Source organism: Entelurus aequoreus, linkage group LG21, assembly GCF_033978785.1.
Source record: "Entelurus aequoreus isolate RoL-2023_Sb linkage group LG21, RoL_Eaeq_v1.1, whole genome shotgun sequence".
NCBI classification, from domain to species: Eukaryota; Metazoa; Chordata; class Actinopteri; order Syngnathiformes; family Syngnathidae; genus Entelurus; species Entelurus aequoreus.
The window spans coordinates 31,889,356-31,912,922 of NC_084751.1; the positions used below are offsets into that span (position 1 = coordinate 31,889,356).

Genomic DNA, 23,567 nt, shown 5'->3' on the forward strand with positions numbered 1-23,567 from the left:
TAATGTGGCGGCTGTTAAAGCATTGGTTATTAATAGTTTGTTGACAATGAGTCAGAACTTCGAATTTTATAAGGTTGTGATCGGACATTACTTTAATGTATGGGATTATCGTAACTGTTGATGACACCCCAGACAAGGATTAGATCTATTGTATTACCGTTGCGATGCGTGGGTTCATTTATTATTTGTGTAAGACCACAGCTATCAATTATATACTGGAGCTCCACACACGGAGAATCTAACGGGATATTCATATGACTATTAAAATTCCTACGTTATAATTATATTACCTGCGTGCGTCACTAGATCAGCAACAAAATCTCAAAATGTGCTGATAAAGTCCGGATACGGCCCTGGGGGGGCGATAGATAACAGCCAGATGGAGAGGTAGCGGTATGACAGACCTCATAGTAAGCACCTCAAATGATTTATATTTATTACTTAGGTTAGGGCTAAGGTTAAGGTTTTCATTGGATATTAGTGAGACCCCTCCACCCTTTTTAAGGGGACGGGTAATATGTTCACTCATATAGATAGGAAGTGGTGCCTCGTTAAGTGGAAAAAAATCATCTGGTTTTAGCCAAGTTTCACTGAGACCAATGACATTAATATTGTTGTCTCTAATGACCTCATTACCTAATAGTGCTTTGGGAGGCAATGATCTGATGTTTTAAAAAAAAACATATTATACGCAGTGGGCTGTTTTGAGGTATTTTTGTTAATAGTATCTTTAGTACTGATATTAATAACGTTACGTCTATTTTGCGTGATGAGCCTTAAATAATTTCGATCACATCTAGGAATGTATATGGTGGTGATATTGAGATTATTTGCTTGGTGCTGGGATAGATGTAACGCTTCATAATTTACCACCTCAGTAAAATGCCTGGCGCTGGTTAGTTCTAGCTTAACTGACTCCTCACCCGGGCTAACAGGCGCTAGTTGCTTGTGGGTGAGCTTGCTCTAGTGTAGTCAGTCAAGTGTGACTCAAACAGTAATCTATGTTCCTAGGTAGAGTGATGGAGCTTTCCCGGTTAGGGTGAAGGCCGTCCCTCCTCAGCAAGCTCGGTTTGCCCAGAAAAAGGGCCAATTATCAATAAGCATTAGTCCCTGTTCTCTACAAAAACTAGACAGCCACTTTTTAAGCGAGACTAATTTGCTATACCTCTCATCATTGCCTCTTGCAGGCAGGGAGCCTGTGACAAGTACTTAATGCCGAGACATCTTTCTAGCGAGATTACAAATCCTAGCTATGTCTCTGTTTGTAATCTCTGACTGTCTCATCCTAGTGTCATTGGAGCCGACGTGTACAACTAAGTTCACGTAGCGAGTGGTGCGATTAGCCTGACGTACGTGTTTTGTATGCCTGCGGCGAGTCAGCTCCCTATGATTGGCTTCAATGTTGGGTGCTCGGGCCCAGGAATACACCTAATTATGGCTGGTTTACTAAACTGTATGTTCCGGGTGATGGAGTCCCCTATGACTAAGGTGTGGTGTCCGGTAGACGGGTGTAGGACTAGCTAAAGGGCTAAATCTATTATGCGTCTGAACCGGTTCACCGTGGGTTGTAGGCCGTTTAGGGCTGCTACAAACTGGTCTAGTCAGCTCGCTGCAGCTAACTTTAGCAAATGTGTCTGCAGCGCCTAAAGTTTCAAAATTACTCTGCTCCAACTGGCGGACATGGCCCTTTAGTAGAACCAACCTATCCATGAGTAGGGTGCACGAAGAAAAGGAATCCATACTTACCTTGTTTCGTTCACCGAGTCAGGTTCTTGCTGCCTTCGGAGCGCAGTAGATTCGGACCAGGACTAGCTTAGCTTCGCTAGCTTAGCAACTAGGTAGCTGAAAGTGAGGCGGTGAAACAAAGAGTGGGTGTTTTGTAAGTTCGATAAGACTACTAAATGTGTTGGGGAAGGAATAAAGAAAGCTGTAAAACAATTAGAAGCACACAGATCAAAAGATAGCACTCAGCTTTGAATGGCGAACTTCAGGAGCAAGTAGCAGCAGTGGAGCAACCAGACTCTGTTGTTTCTTTCACTGAGCTTTCGGAGAACAGTAACTTCGGACCGGGACTAGCTTAGTTTCGCTAGCTTAACAGCTGGGGAGCTGAAAGTGTGGTGGTGAAACAGATTAGGTGCTTTGTTTAGTTTGATACGACTACAATATGCTGGAGAAGGAATAAAGAAAGCTGTCAAACAATTAGAAGCATGCAGATACAAAGATAGCACTTAGATTTTGAGCAGCGAACTGCGCAGTAATTTCAGACTGGGACTAACTTAGCGACCTAGCTGAAAGTGAGGTGGTGAAACAGAGAGTGGGTGCTTTGTAAGTTTGATACAACTACTAAAATATGTTTGAGAAGGGATAAAGAAAGCTGTAAAACAATTAGAAGCACACAGATAGAAAGATAGCACTGATAGCACTGAGCAGTGAAACAGCGGTGGCAAAAAGCGAGAGCGATGTTTATCAAAATCATTGGTAAAAATATCATCAATAAGCGAGGCACAGTGTCCTGTGATTGAGTGCTTGCTGCCTTCGGAGCACAGTAGCTTCGGACCGGGACGAGCTGAACAGTGGTGAAACCGAGATTGGATGCTTTAAGTTTGATAAGACTACTAAATATGTTGAAAAAGAAATAAAGAAAGCTTTAAAATAATTAGAAGCACAAAGATAAAGATAGCACTTAGCTTTTGAGTGGCGAACAGCGCAGTAACTTCGGACCGGGCTTAGCTTTGCTAGCTTAGCAGCTAGCTAGCTGAAAGTTAGGCGATGAAACAGAAATTGGATGCTTTAAGTTTGATAAAACTACTAAATATGTTGGATAAAGAATAAAGAAAGCTGTAAAACAATTAAAAGCAAACCGATAGAACTTGGTCCGTCTGCGTAAATATTTTTTAAAGTAAATTATTGCATATTGTTCCAATGTGTGGCACGTTGAGACCAGATTATGTTGATTGACAGTCTCAAAGTAACATGTCTTTCTTCACTTATTTCCGCTTTTTTTTAGCATTTTTATGTATAATATAGAAATATCGCAAAACGAATCACCGTTTTGAAGCTTTTTTTTAAGTTTTTGGTCCATTCTTCTTTATTCGTTATATACTGAAGATTGTGCGGCTGTTGCTGAGCAACTACATTACTGCACCTTGCAAAAATGTTCTGTTGGGAATCAGGTCCGGACACTGGCTAGGCTTCTTCAGGAACTTACTGTGCTTTTATTTACTTTTTGAGCCACTATTTTTGTTGCCTTGACAGTATATTTTGGGTCATTTGAAAGCTTGAACAACACTCAGCATTGTATGGTATATGCCATGGCCCCTGTTATTCAGTCCCTCAATGCACTGTACCCTTAGAGAAACATTACAAAGCAGAATGTTTTAACCTCCATGTATAATAGTGGGGATGCTGTTGTTGGATTCAAATTCAACATTTCTCTGCAAACAAACCCCTTCAACTTGCTGTCATGTGACTGGGGAGATGTTTTTCTCACTGTGCTTCTTGCTGATGCTCTTGTAATCCATTCTGGTCTTGTTTAGATCTACATAAGGCCATATATCCAGAATAATAATCACCATTTTTTGTACCAATATTGAAATCACAATTATTAATCACAATTATTCATCATGTTGGGTAAAACATACAGTATCAACGTTTCCCACAGGTCGGCAATCTACTTGCACTGGGAGGGTTCTGGAGGTGGGATGGCTTGTGAATGTGACGTTATCATGTTATTTGTAATAAAATAGTCAAAATTAAATGCTAAATAAATTTTACACATTTATTTAAAGACAAAACTAGGAAGGTGTTTTTGTTCATATTAGTGTTAACATTTCAGGGTTTTTTGTCACTACATGATGTCTTTGGGTCTATCAATTTTTGCAGTTTTTTTTCCTGGCCTATTGAAAAAAGGGGGGCCATGTTACGTGGGTGACCTTTGCATCATCACTTTTTTTTCCTGTGACTCCATTTTTTTGGGGTTTGTTTGAAATGTTCACAAAGTTTGCATAAACAATGCTGACTAACTTCTCTGAGATTGTTGTTGGTTGCTTGTAATTGTGCTCAAGTTTCCATGTCCCGGACAGTAAATAATTGCCATTACCAGTATAACTGAATGTGTAACAAACCTGTTCCTCTCTATGTTGCAGTCTTTTTTGGGAAACGTTAATTGGGCCTTCATTGGCGTGGATGAGGCACATCGACTGAAAAATGATGACTCTCTCCTCTACAAGACCATGATTGACTTCAAGTCTAATCACAGGCTTCTGATCACAGGAACCCCACTGCAGAACTCTCTCAAAGAGCTCTGGTCCCTTCTGCACTTCATTATGCCAGAAAAGTAGGCAGTACTATTTTAACTTTCCTCTAATATACCTTAATTACTTAGAAATTAATACTCGAAATTGTCTTTATTTTTTTATTTTTTTGAAAAAACTATGCATAGACCAGATATTTGTATTTACATTTCTGTCAAATTCATTAATTAATTTGTTTTAATTGTTATTTGAATTTGATTAACCTTTAAAAGCATAAAGAAGCAATGAGGTGACAGTTGAAGTGAATAATTATTTTATTTGCAAATGTTTGCTGAACAATGGCTGCTCACTGCTTTTGTCTAATCCACTTTTCTTTTCTATTACGACAGAGGTGTCCAAACTTTTTTCCCGAGGGCAGTACATGGAAAAATTAAAGGATGTGGGGCCATTTTGATGTTTTACAGTTTTGCGGGCCAATAAAAAAAACAAGTAATGTTAAGACACTCTAATTTACAAACTTCACCAGGAAGGTAGTGTCCCCAAACGACGGAGGACTCGACTGCATGCTCGTGGGGGTGCTCTGCATGTTTCCACGCCTCGTCATGCTGGATCTGCGCTCTCTTATCGAATGCATCGGCTTTAGGGGCCGCTTGTACTTGAAACGAGTAAACACTTGCTGTCCCTCACACAATTTCAGGAGATGTGCTGTACTAACACATACATGTACTATTACACCTCTAGTATAAAAATAGCATCATACTGCTGTTTGAACTTATTTGCAACTTTTCTGTGTTGTTTTGGCGCAGATGTTTGACGAATGCAGTCAGTTCAGTCAGCATGACAATTCTTAGCTTTGACTTTTCATCGGGAGTTAACTTGACTTAAGCTGTCAGATTTTTAGCCCAAAATCATATCTGTTTAGTTTGAAATGATCCATTGAAAAATTTACTTGGCAGGTTTATTACTTTGAATATCTACGACAAATATGAAAACTTGTTGATCCTCAAGTCTTTGCAAGAAACGATTTGACAAAAATTACTTTCTTCCATTCCTCAATAAATATGTACAAATTCACATAATTTTTTTGCTTACATCATCAATCAAAAATACACATTTTAGCCCGTTAAATACATTGTGCTGCTCTGGTAACTGCTATATGACATTTTAATAAATATACAGTACATTTTACACATCCACGTAAACGGAAGAACGTCAGCTCAAAGTGCAAACCAGTTTTAGGAAAACAAGACTATTCAAACCACAAACACCTAAACGTAAACATTTATTTAAAAAAAGCAAGCAATCAGCAGCAAATGTCATAAATAATTTCATAAAACAAAACACTAATGTTACAAAACTTAGCAACCTTTTCGAGTTAACTCTTATACAAGTATCATTCCTCTACCACTAAAACTCACTCAGCAAACATTTCCATTCACTCTTATTCAGTAGTAAATATGATGTATAGGATAATATAATGACACTAAAATATCATTTATTTTGTCTTTCTTAGCAAAATATCTGTCATACGTGCAGGGTTTAAGAGGTTAAATACCACAGACAAAGGCACTAGACTACAGAGCATTTGTAGTTTTTGCCTTTTAGAAGTAATGTATTCATTTTGTTGCTGTCCAGGAAACTTCATATTTTGCAAGGAAATGAGACAGACTTCAATCCTAATGGAGTTCTTGAAGCGTGCATTTGTGTGGAGTAACAATGTATGCCCCCATTAATGAGTTGATGTAATATTCTGCTTTTTCAAGGTTTTACTCGTGGGAGTTATTTGAAGAGGAACATGGTAAAGGACGGGATTCTGGCTACACTAGTCTGCACAAAGAACTAGAACCTTTTCTTCTACGCAGAGTCAAGAAGGATGTGGAGAAATCTCTCCCTGCCAAAGTGGAGCAGATCCTCAGAGTGGAAATGAGCGCTATCCAGAAACAGTATTACAAGTAAGTAACATGAACTATCTTTGTCCTGCTTCATTTTCAAGATTTACATTGATGAGGCGATTGCGGGGGAATTGCTTAACTGTAGTGCCAAATGTATTCAAAGTGGTCTTACTTTATTCATGACAGGCCACCATAAATGAATGTATTGGTATCATCAACAGAGGCGGTCCTGGCTAGATTTACACATACAAACACACACACACACCTAAAGACTTACCTGTAATCCCCGCCACCAACACAACAATATATTATACTATATTGTATTATATTAGATTGTATTATTTTATTGTATAATCTGAAATACAAAAAGGTAACGAACCTAGAAAAAACAAGATAAGTAAATGAAATGCAGTATATAAACACCAATGTAAATTGCACAAATCCTTCCATCACAGGATCTAATAACCAGGCTTGAAAAATTCATGAAGAAAGCTAACAAAAAAACCTACTGTATGGAGCATAAAAAAGATTCCTGCAGTAAACTATTTCATATTTTACATACGAGTTTTGTTTTGCATCATCTTAACATCTGAACTGTTCCATTTATAACACACCAGTTTTGTACATAGAAAAACAGCAGATAATTAACATTATATGAATTTAGTGCTCAGACTGTAGCAGATTTTTTAACAGTTGGGAAGTGCAATCTACATCTTGACTTTTCTAGCCTTTTTTGATGCAAAATCATCAATTACATCATCATATTAAATATTTTGTGCAACAGTATGATTGATGCTGGCTGATTATAGAAAGTCCAGAGAGATGCTCCTGTAGCATGGAGGATCTCAAGTACATTTGAATAAGTTTCCCTGTTCGCCCGTCAATCAACCAAAGTCATGTTAGTCACGTTGATGACTTTTTCATTTTTCACATAACCCAATTAATTACAAGTAGGTATTAGTCACGTTGATGACTTTTTCATTTTTCACATAACCCAATTAATTACAAGTATGTATATAGGTCTATTTTAATTTGCCTGTTGAACCAATGTTGTGTACTTGGCAACTTTGTCGCAAAATCTGGTGACTTTCCAATCCTTTTTGCAACTTTTTTTTGTAAACAGCTACTAGCGACTTTTACCGGTTTTGGAGACTCTGAGGTGAAAGCACAAAGCAGGGTGCCGCCGTAAGCCCTTTTTCTGTTCCAAATCACTCGCAGGCGATCAGCATGGAGCAGCAGAGAACAGACCAGAAACAAACGGAAATATGTGATGCATTAAAATTGTAATCGTATTGTATGCATGTTCGAAAAAAACTGAATTGAACTCACAGGGCGGGAATTGCAGTGGTTCGCTCATGCACACATCCAGTGCAGTCTGGGCGTTAATGGTGCGTTCAATATGTACTCTCTATAAAAAGGGTTACTAATGGAAATGAGCGGCGATAGCCTATAAATCTCGCGAGTTTTGTTTGGATTTTTTTTTTGTGTGCGTGCCCCCTCACATAGATTGCGCCCTGGGCGGTCTCCCAAATGGCCCATGGCAAAAACCGTCCCTGAACATCGAAAAAGACACTATTTTTTGGCAGCATCTCTGTACTTTATCCAATACCTTCGAGCAGTTTTTGCCAATTTATAGTGGGGCGGGTCCCCCTGGGGGAGTGCGGTGCGATGTCAGGGGAGGCACTTGTGACCTCGAGGATCATGCTGTACCAGAATATGATGAAGCGTATGTAGCTCTGAGCTTCACTGTAACCACGGTGCGAGACAAGGAAAGACCAGTGTGTTGTTTCCTTAAATGTCAATAAGCTTACAATGTTATGCAGAGGTACAGTTGTAACAATTTTATAGACGAATTATACTAATTAGAAGTCACGGTGTAGAGTGGGGGAGTGGACTATTTTCTTTTTCCTAGGGGGGGCGTAACAGAAAATATTTGAGAAGCACGGCTTTAAAGCAAAACTGTCCCTCCTCACTTGATTATCCGCATCACATTTAAATGCAACTCCATCAAAGTATCCCTGACAGCATTTTTGATTTGTTATTTTCATATAAAGTATTTGAATACCTTCTTTTTAGAAAATGTAGGATTTTGTCCTGATATATTTTTCCAGTAAAGAGGTGTGTATTTTTTTAAAGATGGTAACTTATGTGTCTGGTGTGCACAGATGGATCCTGACCAGAAACTACAAGGCTCTGAGTAAAGGTACCAAAGGCAGCACTTCAGGTTTCCTAAACATCATGATGGAGTTGAAGAAGTGCTGTAACCACTGTTATCTCATCAAACCTCCCGAGGACAACGAATTTCTCAACAGAGCTGAAGCATTACAGGTTGGTTTATTGTCTTTTGTTGACGTTGGACACGTTTTTGTTGGACGATATATTGTCCCACAAATTACTGCCTTTTAACAGTAATATTGTCATATTTTAACCAAGATAATACTAATGTAATGATAATATATCAATAATAATGCAAGTAACCATTTAACAGGCTATAAACTTTTATTTCTCATTATTGTAAAATTGTTTATCATTGTAGTGTAATTGGAAGGTACATAACTTTTAGTTATCCTAAATAAATAAACAAACAAAATAACATGGACTTTCATCTCTGTTAGCGAAAATGTTACTTAAATAAATATTGAGCACTTTAAAGTGCTTTTTCTTCTAGTTGGAAAACATAAGTCAGGTGTTTTTTTGCTGCCATCACAGCATTCTTGCACATTCGTGTTGATGGGCTCATATTGTCCATCTATCATTCCATCCATTTGTTGTTACTCAAAGTTTCCCCCAGCTTAAAATCTACATGGTCAGTGTGACGTCATCATATAATTTGCATAATTGTTGATGATGCATGTATATATATTTTAATTCTAAAAAATATTTTCCATAAATTTAGAAAATAAGTCTGTGTTATTAGTAATTAGTTAACATTTTTGTTGCAATACAAGTACACTTTTACTTGCAATTCCTTTCTTCTGATTTGGTAAATTTGCCAGTACTAATGACACAACAAATAGGAAAAATAACATCAATTTCTGCTCTTTTTTTCAGCATCTCATTCGCAGCAGTGGGAAGCTGGTTCTTTTGGACAAGTTGCTGGTGCGTTTAAAAGAGCGAGGCCACAGAGTTTTGATATTTTCCCAGATGGTTCGGATGCTGGATATCCTTGCCGATTACCTGAGAAGTCGACAGTTTCTCTTTCAGGTGACTAAATAGATCATTACTATCACTTTTATTGTACAGCAGGTATCTCCCACAAGTGAGTGCACTCCTCACATCTCAGCAACCGTTTTAATACACTGAATCATCTCAGGAGCCATTGAAATCTACTTTAAAGTAGTCTGTGTATAGCATATAGAATAGCAGTCAACAACCTGCCATTATTGTGTAAATATCTTGTAATACCGGTACACCTTTTTTGCCTGACAATCAAGCATGATGGTCGTAACATCATTGTCTGGGGCTGCAAGGAGTGTACTCACTTTTGTGAGTTACTGTAGATTAGTATGAATTATTAACTTGTATATTGTTCCAGTTAACCTAATTCATCAGTTGAACATGTTATACTGTGTATTTAGCGATTAGATGGCTCCATCAAGGGTGAAATGAGGAAACAAGCTTTGGATCATTTTAATGCAGATGGCTCGGAGGTAAGTGTCGTGTGAATACAATGAGTGCAGTTTGAGAGTCCTGTAAGTAAATATGCCAATTGAAGTGATCACCCTGTCTCCTCAGGATTTCTGCTTCCTATTATCCACACGTGCAGGCGGCCTGGGTATCAACCTGGCTTCAGCTGACACAGTTGTCATCTTTGACTCCGATTGGAACCCACAAAATGATCTGCAAGCCCAGGCCAGAGCCCATAGAATTGGACAAAAGAGACAAGTAAGCAATAACAGTATATGAATTAAGTTAGCTTGTCTTTATTCAGGCTTAAAGGCCTACTGAAATGATTTTTTTTTATTTAAACGGGGATAGCAGATCCATTCTATGTGTCATACTTGATCATTTCGCGATATTGCCATATTTTTGCTGAAAGGATTTAGTAGAGAACATCGACGATAAAGTTCGCAACTTTTGGTCGCTGATAAAAAAAGCTTTGCCTGTACCGGAAGTAGCGTGACGTCACGGGTTGAAAGGCTCCTCACATTTCCACATTGTTTACACCAGCAGCGAGAGCGATTCGGACCGAGAAAGCGACGATTACCCCGTTAATTTGAGCCAGGATGAAAGGATGAGGAACGTGAGAGTGAAGGACTAGAGTGTAGTGCAGGACGTATCTTTTTTCGCTCTGACCGTAACTTAGGTACAGGCTGGCTCATTGGATTCCACACTCTCCTTTTTCTATTATGGATCACGGATTTGTATTTTAAACCACCTCGGATACTATATCCTCTTGAAAATGAGAGTCGAGAACGCGAAATGGACATTCACAGTGACTTTTATCTCCACGACAATACATCGGCGAAGCACTTTAGCTACGGAGCTAACGTGATAGCATCGGGCTTAACTGCAGATACAAACAAAATAAATAAACCCCTGACTGGAAGGATAGACAGAAAATCAACAATACTATTAAACCATGGACATGTAATTACACGGTTAATGCTTTCCAGCCTGGCGAAGCTTAACAATGCTGTTGCTAACGAGGCCATTAAAGCTAACTTAGCAACGGGACCTCACAGAGCTATGCTAAAAACATTAGCGCTCCACCTACACCAGCCAGCCCTCATCTGCTCAACACCCGTGCTCACCTGCGTTCCAGCAATCGACGGCGCGACGAAGGACTTCACCCTATCATCGATGCGGTCGGCGGCTAGCGTCGGATAGCGCGTCTGCTATCCAAGTCAAAGTCCTCCTGGTTGTGTTGCTGCAGCCAGCCGATAATACACCGATCCCACCCAAAACTTTCTTTTTTACAGTTTTCATTGTTCATTAAACAAATTGCAAAAGATTCACCAACACAGATGTCCAGAATACTGTGGAATTTTGCTATGAAAACCGAGCTTTTTGTATTGGATACAATGTCCGAATACTTCCGTTTCAACGATTGACGTCACGCGCAAACGTCATCATACATAGACGTTTTCAACCGGAAGTTTAGCGGGAAATTTAAAATTGCACTTTATAAGTTAACCCGGCCGTATTGGCATGTGTTGCAATGTTAAGATTTCATCATTGATATATAAACTATCAGACTGCGTGGTCGGTAGTAGTGGGTTTCAGTAGGCCTTTAATCAAGCTAAAATCTAATATGTAAATTAAAGCCTCATGATACTTCCACTAATATTTGTGTTGGGGTTTTTTCTGAACCCACAAGACCCAGCAGTTGTAATAGATGAAACGATACTGAAGCGCATCGGTGTCCCTTTAAGAAAAAAAATATGTGGCATAAAACTGCTTTGTCATTTAATCGTGCAGTGCCAAACTGTGTTTATCAGGAAGCCCTTTTTTCCGCTCACAAGTGACATTTTGTACTAAAGGAAGTCGTTGGAGTGCCGCGTTTGATTTACGTCTCCATCGATCTAAATGAAACTAACAAGACGGAATTTTTTGCGAAGTGTGGTAACATTTTGATCTTACAGAGGCAAATAAAGTAAAATCTTTACTATTTGGCTCATTGACCAGAGTTGCGCAAACTTAATATTCCTTTCTGCGCAACTGTTCATTTAAAAATAAACAAAAACAACTATTTACTTATTTTTGCAATTTTTAATTTTTAATTTGGGGAAATAGTTCAGTAAAGTTTTGAAAAATGGTTTAGGCTTTATACATTTACACAAGACTAACATTTTCTTTTTGGTCCATTTTTGTTTTCTAATTTGATTGGCTGCAAATATGGTAGGGGTTAAACTTTTCTGTAAAAAAATATACTTTTATGGTTATTGTGCAATCCCACATTCGCATAATTATTGTATGTTATTGTGGAGCGGTTGTTTTATTTTGAATGTGCTGTTATTGTCATGTATGATTTTGTGGGTATTCGCTTTTTACCTAATGTTGTACATGTATCAAACCTTTTTTGAAATTTCAGACCCTAGGAAGAATAGCTAAGCAGCTAATGGGGATCTTATTTAACAAATAAACAATGTATTTAATTTGCAGTTCAAATGTATTGATTGCAGAGGACCATTATGAAACACTAATACATTATCATTGCAGTGTAGATACAGGTAGTGAGTGTGCCATACAGTCACAAAGGTGTCCTTTACCTATCACTACCCAGCAGTATTTACTGTATTACAGTAGATCACTACTATTTGAGAGGATTTTGTTCCTGTTGCTTTGTTGCTGAATAGCAGAGATGATAGACACATCAAAAATGCCTCCAGTCCTCACATCTGTATTATATTTTCACAGTCAAACACTCAATCACCCCACCTTGTGTACTCTCTTATCACTTCTTCTGCTTGCGTTCTTTTAGGTTAACATCTATCGTCTGGTGACAAAGAGTTCAGTGGAGGAGGAAATCATTGAGCGAGCAAAGAAGAAGATGGTGCTGGATCACCTTGTCATTCAGAGGATGGACACAACAGGGAAAACAGTCCTCCACACGGGCACTGCTCCCTCCAGGCAAGCCACAAATACTGTATTTACTAGCGGTACAAAGATACATGTGGTAAATAAATAAATGATAAATGGGTCATACTTGTATAGCGCTTTTCTACCTTCAAGGTACTCAAAGCGCTTTGACAGTATTTCCACATTCACCCATTCACACACACATTCACACACTGATGGCGGGAGCTGCCATGCAAGGCGCTAACCAGCAGCCATCAGGAGCAAGGGTGAAGTGACTAGGATGGTAGAAGGTGGGGATTGAACCCCAGCAACCCTACGATTGCTGGCACGGCCACTCTACCAACTTCGCCACGCCGCCCCTACTGGTGTACTAAGTACTATAAGACCTTTCTATTCCTTGACTACTCGTATATGCCAGTGATTCCAGGGGTACCGTATTTTTCGAACTATAAGTCGCTCCGGAGTATAAGTCGCACCGGCCGAAAATGCATAATAAAGAAGGGAAAAAAAACATATATAAGTCGCATTTTTGGGGGAAATTTATTTGATAAAACCCAACACCAAGAATAGACATTTGAAAGGCAATTTAAAATAAAGAATAGTGAACAACCGGCTGAATAAGTGTATGTTATATGACGCATAAATAACCAACTGAGAACGTGCCTGGTATGTTAACGTAACATATTATGGTAAGAGTCATTCAAATAACTATAACATATAGAACATGCTATAAGTTTACCAAACAATCTGTCACTCCTAATCGCTAAATCCCATGAAATCTTATACGTCTAGTCTCTTACGTGAATGAGCTAAATAATATTATTTGATATTTTACGGTAATGTGTTAATAATTTCACACATAAGTCACTCCTGAGTATAAGCCGCACCCCCGGCCAAACTATGAAAAAAACTGCGACTTATAGCCCGAAAAATACGGCATATATATCCAGTGGTTTGGCTGTGGAATCCACTATTAACCCTTTAATGGCAAACCGTAACCCAATTTGCGGACATTTTCAAACTCAAATAGCCTATATTTAATGAAAAGACAGTGCAGTTAGAATTTAAAGTAGTGCAAAATAACAATGTGTGCGAGCACAAAACAAGTTAAATGATCAATTCAAGAAAAATATATTTTTTACACAATTTGTGGACAAATGTTAATTTTGTGGCCAAACTCAAACGTCTCGGTAGAGGTTTGTAGTAAAAGGTATATCTGAGAATTTGAATTGGAGACATTAACAAAAACTGTGATTTAAAAATATTCAAGTATAAAAAATCTTTACCTCGGATTAACTCAAAAGATACATTTAGTCTTCTAGTCTAGATCAATAGTTTAGTCACTAAGTTCTACCTGCGTGTCAGCATTGTGGCCAGGCAGAATTTGCTCAAGCAACAACGTGAGGTGCCGTGGTTGAGTGGTGAGACGTTGTTTCTCACGAGAAGCATTCAACAGATTTGAATGAAGCCAGTGTTTCTTTAAATTGCGGTTTGTCAACTTATCTGCTAGTGGTGGCCATAAATCTGTTTTGCTTCGGCTCTAGTTACAAAACTGAGGGGGAGAGGCACAAAGTGTTTGACACTGTCGCGTGGAGGGCTTTTTACTACATTTAACAGGCACACAAGCTCACACACATCTAAAAAGGCAAGATGTACTGTATGTGTCACAGAAAAAAAAACAGAATCCTGGGGTCCAGTATGTTACTGTGTTGCATCCTTATTATTTACTGCCTTGTGACAACTTCAGAAAAATTGGTTGTCACCGTCAATGTCACGTGAACTTTTCCAATGTTCTTTTTATGTCATGCAGTTCAGCACCATTTAACAAGGAAGAGTTGTCTGCCATCCTGAAATTTGGTGCCGAGGAACTTTTCAAAGAGCTGGAGGGCGAGGAGCAGGAACCCCAGGTACAGAACACCTCAACTGTACTCAAATGTATTATCATGGAAGTAGTGGAGTGTCATGTAAGGGTTTGTCTTGGTCTACAGGAAATGGATATTGATGAGATTCTTAAAAGAGCTGAAACCAGAGAGAATGATCCTGGACCTTCTACCGTGGGAGAAGAGCTGCTGTCTCAGTTCAAGGTAAATAGGAGGACTCTTCAATAACTGTTGACTAGTATCCTCTACAGGGCTTGACAATGCCTGTGTTTTGCTCTTATTTTCTCCTACGAATTAGCTGCACAAAAATTGCCGTCTTGATTTACACTAATATATAATCACATTTCTAAATGATTTTAGTTTACTCAAATAAATGCTGCTGTTCCACTTAAACATTGTTGGCATGTTGGCTGGCACTCTCAGCGAGCCACCATCCAAAACAAGATACCTCTACTGCCCTTGCTCTACCCAAAAAAAAAAAAGGATTCTGTTCTTTAATTTTAAGCAAATAAATTGTGATTGATAATTGTACAGCCTTGGTGCAAAATGTAAAATGCATATAAGTAGCACTTGTGTGAGTTAGGAAATTATTATTTATTAGGGGTGTAACGGTTTTGTAGATACCGCGGTATTTCGGTTTCAAAGGCTTCACAATAATAAGTGCCGTGACGGTATCAATCAAAAACTTGGTATGTAGTCTTTTTCTGGCGCTTTAGCGTTGGCCGGGATTGCAAATAAACTACGTCTCCCAGAATCCCCTGCACAGCACGGCACTGGCAAGGTGGGGGCGTGGAACCTTGCATACCGGGAGTGAAGTGTTTTCGAAGTAGATGAGAAGAATTGTTGTTTTCGAACATTTCATCAAAATATGTCCACAACTTTTTTTAGGGATGTTGCTAACAAACAGACAAACAAACCCTGGCGAAAACATAACCTCTTAGGCGGAGGTAAGAAAGTGTGCGTTCTGCAAAGCGCACCACTTTCGTCTTGAGCATTTCAAAGTCATGTCGTCTGCACGTACGGAAATCACCCCAAAAAATGGTAAATGGCGGGAAATACGAGTTAACTGAAAAACTTCTTAATCATTCCTCAATGCATTTTCCAATGCTTGTCTCTCTCGATGTCGCGGGTGGCTGGAGCCTATCCAGCTACACTCTGGTAGAAGGCAGCACCCTGGAAAGGTTGCCACCTCATAAATCGTCACCCAGAAAATATATTTGAAGCCAGCGAGGTCAAACATCAGAAAAGTTTAATGAAAAATGTGTTAATTTTCTTAGAAATGGCATATTCCAGACTGATGTACATTTTTCCCCTGTGACACTAGTCAGAAAGTGAACTGAAGTGAACAATATCATTTTTGCACTGGATGTTTACATTGTCACTTTAAAGACACTCAACTGAAATTGTTTTGTAATATTTGCTGGGGATGCCACTGCACAATTCTTTGCACCTAAAAATAAGTGAATTATATTTATATAGCGCTTTTTCCTCTAAAGACTCAAAGCGCTTTACATAGTGAAACCCATTATCTACACATTTTAAGCTACATTGAAACCAGTGTGGGTGGCACTTGGCAGCAGTAGCAGGAACGGCAGTAAACAAGACATGAGCAGTGCTGCATAAGCTGCTTCTTCTTCACAGTTTTATGGCAGTTTGCATCCATATATGTTGCATTACTGCTATCTTCAGTTTCATTTTATAATTACATTAACGTCTCTCCTTGAGTCCAGTGCAGCATAAAGTATAGTTAGCTCTCGGTTATCACTTCTAAAAAATACTTCATCTGCATTAGCGCTTATGTAACAACATTTCTAATATTTGGTGAATATGCATGTCACGAGATGTAAATTAGGTATTGTTTGCGGGTTTTAAAGTCTTTCTAATCTTTGCGTATTTCCACTGTGACTGATCTGATACTATGGTCAGAATGCAGAAGCGTTCCTCCAGTGACGTTAATCTCCGGAAATAGCCGAAGGTATTCTGAACGGGATATTAAAAATGGCTGACTGAATTTGTGGCATTTTGTGATGTTTAGACGGTATTTTCACATACTTTGCGGATTGTTAATACAATTGGATATGGTTTAATGGATAGAATGAAACACAAAGCATATAAAGTTAACTTGTTTTTCATCTCTACTTGTACTTTAATATAGTCATTTATTTCAGACCCAGGGGTATCCACATCACAGAAGAAAAACATATGACAACGATAAAACAAATTAAAAAAATACAAGCAGCAGAATAAATAAATGATAAATGGGTTATACTTGTATAGCGCTTTTCTACCTTCAAGGTACTCAAAGCGCTTTGACAGTATTTCCACATTTACCCATTCACACACACATTCACACACTGATGGCGGGAGCTGCCATGCAAGGCGCTAACCAGCAGCCATCAGAAGCAAAGGGTGAAGTGTCTTGCCCAAGGACACAACGGACGTGACTAGGAAGGTAGAAGGTGGGAATTGAACCCCAGTAACCAGCAACACTCCGATTGCTGGCACAGCCACTCTACCAACTTCGCCACGCCGTCCCCCCCCAAAAAAAAACTTTTTTATTTTTTATCTGAAATTGTAAAACCCTGCACAATATTAATCACATATTTAATGTCCAGCATACAGGCTTGTTCGCCAATGGTTACAAAAATTGTGTGAAAATCTGACAGAACTGCAAGTAGGATTTGTCAGGCCATTAATCATAGTGTGGTCTGACTCAGCTGCCCTACACATGAACCTATACATGAGATTACGCAAAGTGGCAGAGCCGGTCGGGACCCCAACACTGACAAACATTTGGCTTGCGCTGTAGTGCTTTGAAGCTCTTAGAAGCAGACTCATGCTGTCATTAACATGCCCTACTGCCAAAGACCCGATCAAAAACATTCAGTTCAGCAATCGAGAACAATCTATATATGGAAAATGTGCTACTTCTACTTAAGTGGTCCTCTGACCTGTACAGGTAGCAAACTTCACCATGATGGATGAAGAGGAAATAGAAATGGACTCGGAGCGTAGCCATCGAAGTTGGGATGACATCATTCCTGAAGAGCAGAGGAGAAGGATGGAGGAGGAGGAGAGGCAGAAGGAGCTAGAGGAGATCTACTTGCTGCCACGCATGAGGAACTGTGCCAAACAGGTACTCGGGCAGTAATCCTGAAAGTATGGCTGATAATGTTCTATATTTATTATACTCTATTTCCTTTTGTAAATTTGACAGATAAGCTTTAATGCAAATGCGGGCAGAAGGCAGGGCCGGAGCAGGAGATACTCCGGGTCAGACAGCGACTCCCACTCAGATCGAAAGAGGCCAAAGAAACGTGGCCGGCCTCGTACTATTCCGCGTGAAAATATCAAGGGCTTCAGTGATGCTGAAATCCGGAGGTGACTATCACGACTATCAAGAAATATCTGCATTGAAGTTTCCACATTGCTGTTGACATATTTTCCAATACTTAACAGGTTTGTCAAGAGTTACAAGAAATTTGGTGGACCTCTGGAAAGGTACTCGAAATCTGTTTTTATCATCTATTGTCGCTTGTTTGTTTTGTCAGAAAATGCAATTCTGACATTTGGACATGTAATTTTCTGACTCAGGTTGGATGCTATTGCTCGTGATGCCGAACTTGTGGATAAGTCTGAACATGACCTGAAACGCTTGGCTGAAACCGTCCACAACGGCTGTTTGAGAACACTACGCGAGAACCCTTGTGGACCTGAAAGAAATTCTGGTAATTTCAGAAATATTTTTTTTGATTAAGCAAACATACAAAATATACCACATATCATACATACCATGTCACAGGTATTGTCTGGGAGCTTATGGAATGGACACTAATTGAAGTTTTACATCTTTGGTCTAGGGGGCAGGAGAGGGAAGGTAAAAGGTCCCACATTCAGGATCTCTGGTGTCCAAGTCAACGCCAAGCTCGTTATCTCTCATGAGGAAGAGCTTGCTCCGCTTCACAAAGCCATTCCTGAGGACGCTGAGGAGAGAAAGAAGTTAGTAAAAAAGAACATTGAACTTATAGAAAACCTCAATTTATTGATGTGCATTATCTAAAAACAAAAAGAGTTTCTTGGATGAAGATTATAATGTTTTGTTTATTAAAACCACTCCAGGTGTTACAAAGCACTAGAAACAATGAGAGTATTGATATTCCTGCTCAGAATTGATCACTATTCTCTGGCAATTTTCTATTCTCTAACGATAAACGGTATATTGATAAATCGCAATAAAACTCCCCACAGGTAGTATTACCATTTTAAATTAAAATTATGGTTAAACAGTGATTGATAACATTTTAAATTAACTTACTACCGGTTGCACTGTATACCTTGTATTCATGCTAGCTATCACGCATGAATACAAGGTACTCTTTCCCCATTAAGAAATGACATTTCCCAACCTAAACTTGTATAAACACATTACTGTTGGAGCAACTAACCTATTCAATTGTGCACAGGCTGTGCTCTCTTAGCCCAGAGAGATCCATCTATACTTGAAGGAATATGAAACGGGAAGCGAATTTGCATGGCATCATATAAACTGACTACGCGTCCAACACATGTTTTTTCCTTTATCATTAAAAAAAAAAAAAAAAAGAAAATTTTTAAAAATTTAAACGGAAGAAGATAAACATAATTGAACACTCAAATAAAAAATAATGACTCTTAAGTCAAGTCAATATTATTACATAACATACAGTATTTATTCTGCCATAAAAGTATATTGTGATGATATAAATTTTATTTGTATACTTTTTTTTTTTTGACTTGGGAATAAGTGATAAAGTACTTTTTTTTTGTCCTATCCAGCTACTCGGGCAAATTATATTGTTGAAGTAAATGCCCATATCGGCTGTATAGATTTACTTTACAAAAGAGAAGTGTGGGATGCTTCTCTTGTTGCCTTAGGAGAGGATGGAAAGTGGAAAAAAAGGAAGACAGAGGGGGAAATTGCGGGGACAAAAGGGGCATAAGACAGAGAGACAACAAACACAACAATAACAAGTATACGTACTTTGTGAGTGCATTCAACAATACTGTGATGGTTATGATAATCATTATAATTTTGGTGATAATACCTATAGTAGGAGAAATGTTTGTATCTTTACATCCCTGCTCACACCACATTAGAGCCATGAGAACTTAGTTTTTAAGGAAATCACTTTTTTTTAAATCATCTTTAGGGCTGTCTTCAACTAAGGATTTTCGTTGTTGAAACAGGGTGCTGCTGCATGCTTAAAAATCGCTGTTTGGCCTACAGCCCATTGGCACATTTTCACTTTGGCCTTTAGAGGCATAAAGTTTGGGCATCCCTGATCTAGACAAAACAAACATTGTAACATGGTTTCTCTAGGTGAACCTGCAACAGGTTCATTACCGTTGCCAGAGGGGAGCATTCCTGCCTAAATGAACTGGTGGAAGCTATACCCCGTCTGTACACATCGTCCAATTTCGTTGGCGAATCTTTTTGTAAAATGGCATCGTTTCTTTATGCTGCTTCTTCAGTAAAAAAAAATGTTGTTTGTTTTTAAAATGATATTGATACTGTGAACAGTGATTGAGATTTTTATGTTTTGGGTCTGATTAGGTACATGATTCCATGCCACTCGAAGGCAGCACACTTTGACATTGAGTGGGGGAAGGAGGATGACTCCAGCCTCCTCATTGGCATCTATGAGTACGGTTATGGCAGCTGGGAGATGATCAAAATGGACCCAGACCTCAATCTTACACACAAGGTGAGTTCAAGTAAATGTTAGGATTGCATAATGTCTTATTACCGCTACTTATTTTACTCTACTTTACGCTACTCTATTTGAATTTTTATTTCTCGGTTCTTAACTGCACAACCACACAGCTGCCTTTTTAGTTTTTTTCCTAAAGGACGATGTATCAACTGCTGTAGCGCATATACCCCAAAACTGCTCACTGACCCTTTACCATGTCATCATTGCCCTGTTGTAAATATGATCTTTTCCAGCTCCTACCAGATGACCCTGACAAGAAACCACAGGCCAAGCAGCTCCAGACCAGAGCAGACTACCTCATCAAGTTACTGAGCAAAGATCTTGCCAAAAAAGAAGCTCAGAAACAAGCAGGGACGGTATGTCTTCTTGTGTTGCTATGATCTAAATCAACAAGCTACCTCCAGCTAGGGCTGGACGATTATGGCAAAAATAATATTCATGGTTATTTTGATTGATATTCAAATCCCGATTAATAACAAGATTATTCATTAATTTGAAAACATGACTATTGTAGCACCAAAATTCAACTTTAATTTATAATGATAACTGTGTATAAATTGGTAATGAATAAACAAGTACAAAAAAGTAACAAAGAATTTGTAAATATGCCTTATGAAAAAATAAAAATCATTATTTTCTGTTTTAAGTTTTTAGAAATCCGTTTTTTTAACTTTTATACTTATTTTACCACCGCATTGTTTTATGTCCTACATAATATTCAATAAAATATGTAATTTAAATTTTGAATTTAAATCTTAAAATTTGTTAAATTATCACATTTACCGGTATTGTTGCGATACGTCTTAGGACAATTTTTACCAGTATTTTAAGTCAAAGCATACATAATTGTGTAAATGTATCAATAAGTGCTTGAAGAATCGTATTTTCCTCACTATAAGGCGCACCTAAAAACCTCCAATTTCCTCAAAAGCTGACAGTGCGCCTTATAATCCGGTGCACCTTACATATAGACCAATATTGAGCCACAACAGGTCTCGCAACTACGGTAACTACGCCGACTTCATTTTCCCCCTTCCACGGCTGCTTACCGTAGAAGAAGAAGCGCTTCTTCTTCTACGGGGGAAAATGAAGTCGGCGGCTGTTTACCGTTGAAGAAGTTCTTCTTCTACGGGGGGAACTGAAGTCCCGTAGTTGCGAGACCTAAACTTTATGTAAAGACCCAAAAATGGCTCCTATTAAGAGACACGCTTACGACGCAGAGTTTAAACTCAAGGCGATCAGTCACGCAGTAGAACACGGGAATAGAGCAGCAGCGAGAGAATTTAACATTAACGAATCAATGGTGCGGAAGTGGAGGAAGCAACATGATGACCTTCAATCAATCAATCAATCAATCAATGTTTATTTATATAGCCCTAAATCACAAAAGTCTCAAAGGGCTGCACAAGCCACAAGGACATCCTCGGCACAGAGCCCACACAAGGGACATCGATGTGAATGACTATGAGAAACCTTGGAGAGGACCGCATATGTGGGTAACCCCCCCCTCTAAGTACAGTCCCTAGTGGATCCACATAACAGTGAGAGTCTAGTCCATAGTGGGGCCAGCAGAAGACCATCCCGAGCAAACAGAGTTTCAGAGGGAACAAAGCGAGATGGCTACAGTTGGAGGACAAACTCGAACAGTGGGTTGTTGAACAGAGAGCAGCAAGTAGAAGTGTCAGTACAATCACTATTTGTTTTGTTGACATTCCCTTTAGCGCAGCTCCATCTAATGGATGCACAACGTAACCCCAGCCTCTACTGTAGCGTCTATTCTATGCGCCTTATAATGCGGTTCGCCTTATATATGAACAAAGTTTTAAAATAGGCCATTCATTGAAGGTGCGCCTTATAATTATTATGCTTGTGTAATGTAGTTTTTTGAAATCCTTATTTTGTTAGTGCAGTCAGACCCAAAGTGCTGTTATTGTGAAGGGGGGGGGGGTATGCTGCTGTCTCGAGCTTGACGTACAGTATATAGACAACCTGAGGCTGCTAAAAAGAGAGAAAGAGATCCTCTCGAGTTGCGACTGCTGTCTTGTTAGTACACAACAACACGAGCAGATGAGATATGTTGTGGGTGTTTGGATTGTTCTTACTAGCTTTAGCTTCGTAGTTTAATCGCTGTTTCACGTGGCCGTTTCACGTGGCCGTTTCACGTGGCCGTTTCAACGTTGTTTACTTCAGCCGGGGCGCGTGAGTGTTTCAAGGATTAATGAAGGGTCCGAACACATTATTTTCCCAAACAAATGTTCCTTCTTCTCACAATGACAGCATTTCAGTCACATTTATGTTAATTTCCGTGATATTCTGCGTTCAATAGCCGATTTAATTTTATTGGCCAATTTTTTGATTTCGTCCGGTTATGTTAACGCGGAAATCAAATGGCCTTAATTTTTTGGTTGAGTGTATTGATTATTCATTAGGCATACTAGCGCTGTGTCCAAGAAAACATAGTAACCATGTTATGTTACAAATCACTGTATGCCAAAACAACTTGTCATAACAACAGTTTCTTCCCTAAGGCTATCACTCTGATGAAAGCTGTGAAATAACTCTGGAACAAATCTGTCACTGTACTAAATCATTCGCACGTCATCATCTTTTGCTTTTGCTCTATGTACCACTGTACTATTTATTAGTATTGCACATATTAGTTATTTAAGTACTTGTTTATATTTTTTTAATTATTTACATTGAACAGAGAGCACAGTCAAAGTCAAATTTCTTGCGTGTTAAACATACTTAACCAATAAAACTGATTCTCATTCTGATGGTATAGTAAACGTGGTCTTTTTTTACTATTTCGCTCTTAATCCGTTTCACCCTTCAAGCTCAGGAATTGCATTGTGCAATTAATTTATTTAATTTTTTTTTATGAATTAATCTGTTTTTTTTACGATTCGAATATTTTTATGATCGTCATAAGCCAAAGTTGAAAATATAATTAAAACGTGTTTAATTGTTCGGCCCTACCTCCAGCACAATCTTTCTCGCTTTCTGACAACATATGCTTTTGGACTAAATATGCTGTCTTTGTGCAGGCAAATTCTCGAAAGAGGAAGCCAAGAAGCAAAAAGAGCAAAACTTTGAAGCCAACTCCGATAGATGAGATAATAAAGAGTGCATCCTCAGATCCTCCATCAGACAAGAGGTCGGATGATGAGGACGAAATAGAGGAGGAAAAGGTACATTGTAAACATATATTGTATGTTGTACTGATTGTAGCATCTAAAATAGTTTAAGTTGATTTAGAACATGTGC

General features: G+C 38.8%; 1 protein-coding gene across 3 annotated transcripts in view; it reads left to right on the plus strand.

The window, feature by feature from the left end:
- Nucleotides 1-23,567, plus strand: part of chd1 (chromodomain helicase DNA binding protein 1) — a 52,900-nt gene that overhangs the window by 19,430 nt on the left and 9,903 nt on the right. For all 3 annotated transcript variants that reach the window (XM_062031481.1, XM_062031482.1, XM_062031483.1), the window contains exons 13-29: nt 4,146-4,336; nt 6,017-6,205; nt 8,311-8,473; nt 9,197-9,349; nt 9,724-9,795; nt 9,881-10,030; nt 12,570-12,718; nt 14,478-14,574; nt 14,656-14,751; nt 17,507-17,683; nt 17,765-17,928; nt 18,007-18,048; nt 18,142-18,275; nt 18,408-18,546; nt 20,141-20,291; nt 20,534-20,656; nt 23,348-23,491. In XM_062031481.1, the coding sequence (XP_061887465.1) occupies nt 4,146-4,336; nt 6,017-6,205; nt 8,311-8,473; nt 9,197-9,349; nt 9,724-9,795; nt 9,881-10,030; nt 12,570-12,718; nt 14,478-14,574; nt 14,656-14,751; nt 17,507-17,683; nt 17,765-17,928; nt 18,007-18,048; nt 18,142-18,275; nt 18,408-18,546; nt 20,141-20,291; nt 20,534-20,656; nt 23,348-23,491 (2,334 nt within the window). The remainder of the gene's footprint in view (nt 1-4,145; nt 4,337-6,016; nt 6,206-8,310; nt 8,474-9,196; nt 9,350-9,723; nt 9,796-9,880; nt 10,031-12,569; nt 12,719-14,477; nt 14,575-14,655; nt 14,752-17,506; nt 17,684-17,764; nt 17,929-18,006; nt 18,049-18,141; nt 18,276-18,407; nt 18,547-20,140; nt 20,292-20,533; nt 20,657-23,347; nt 23,492-23,567) is intronic.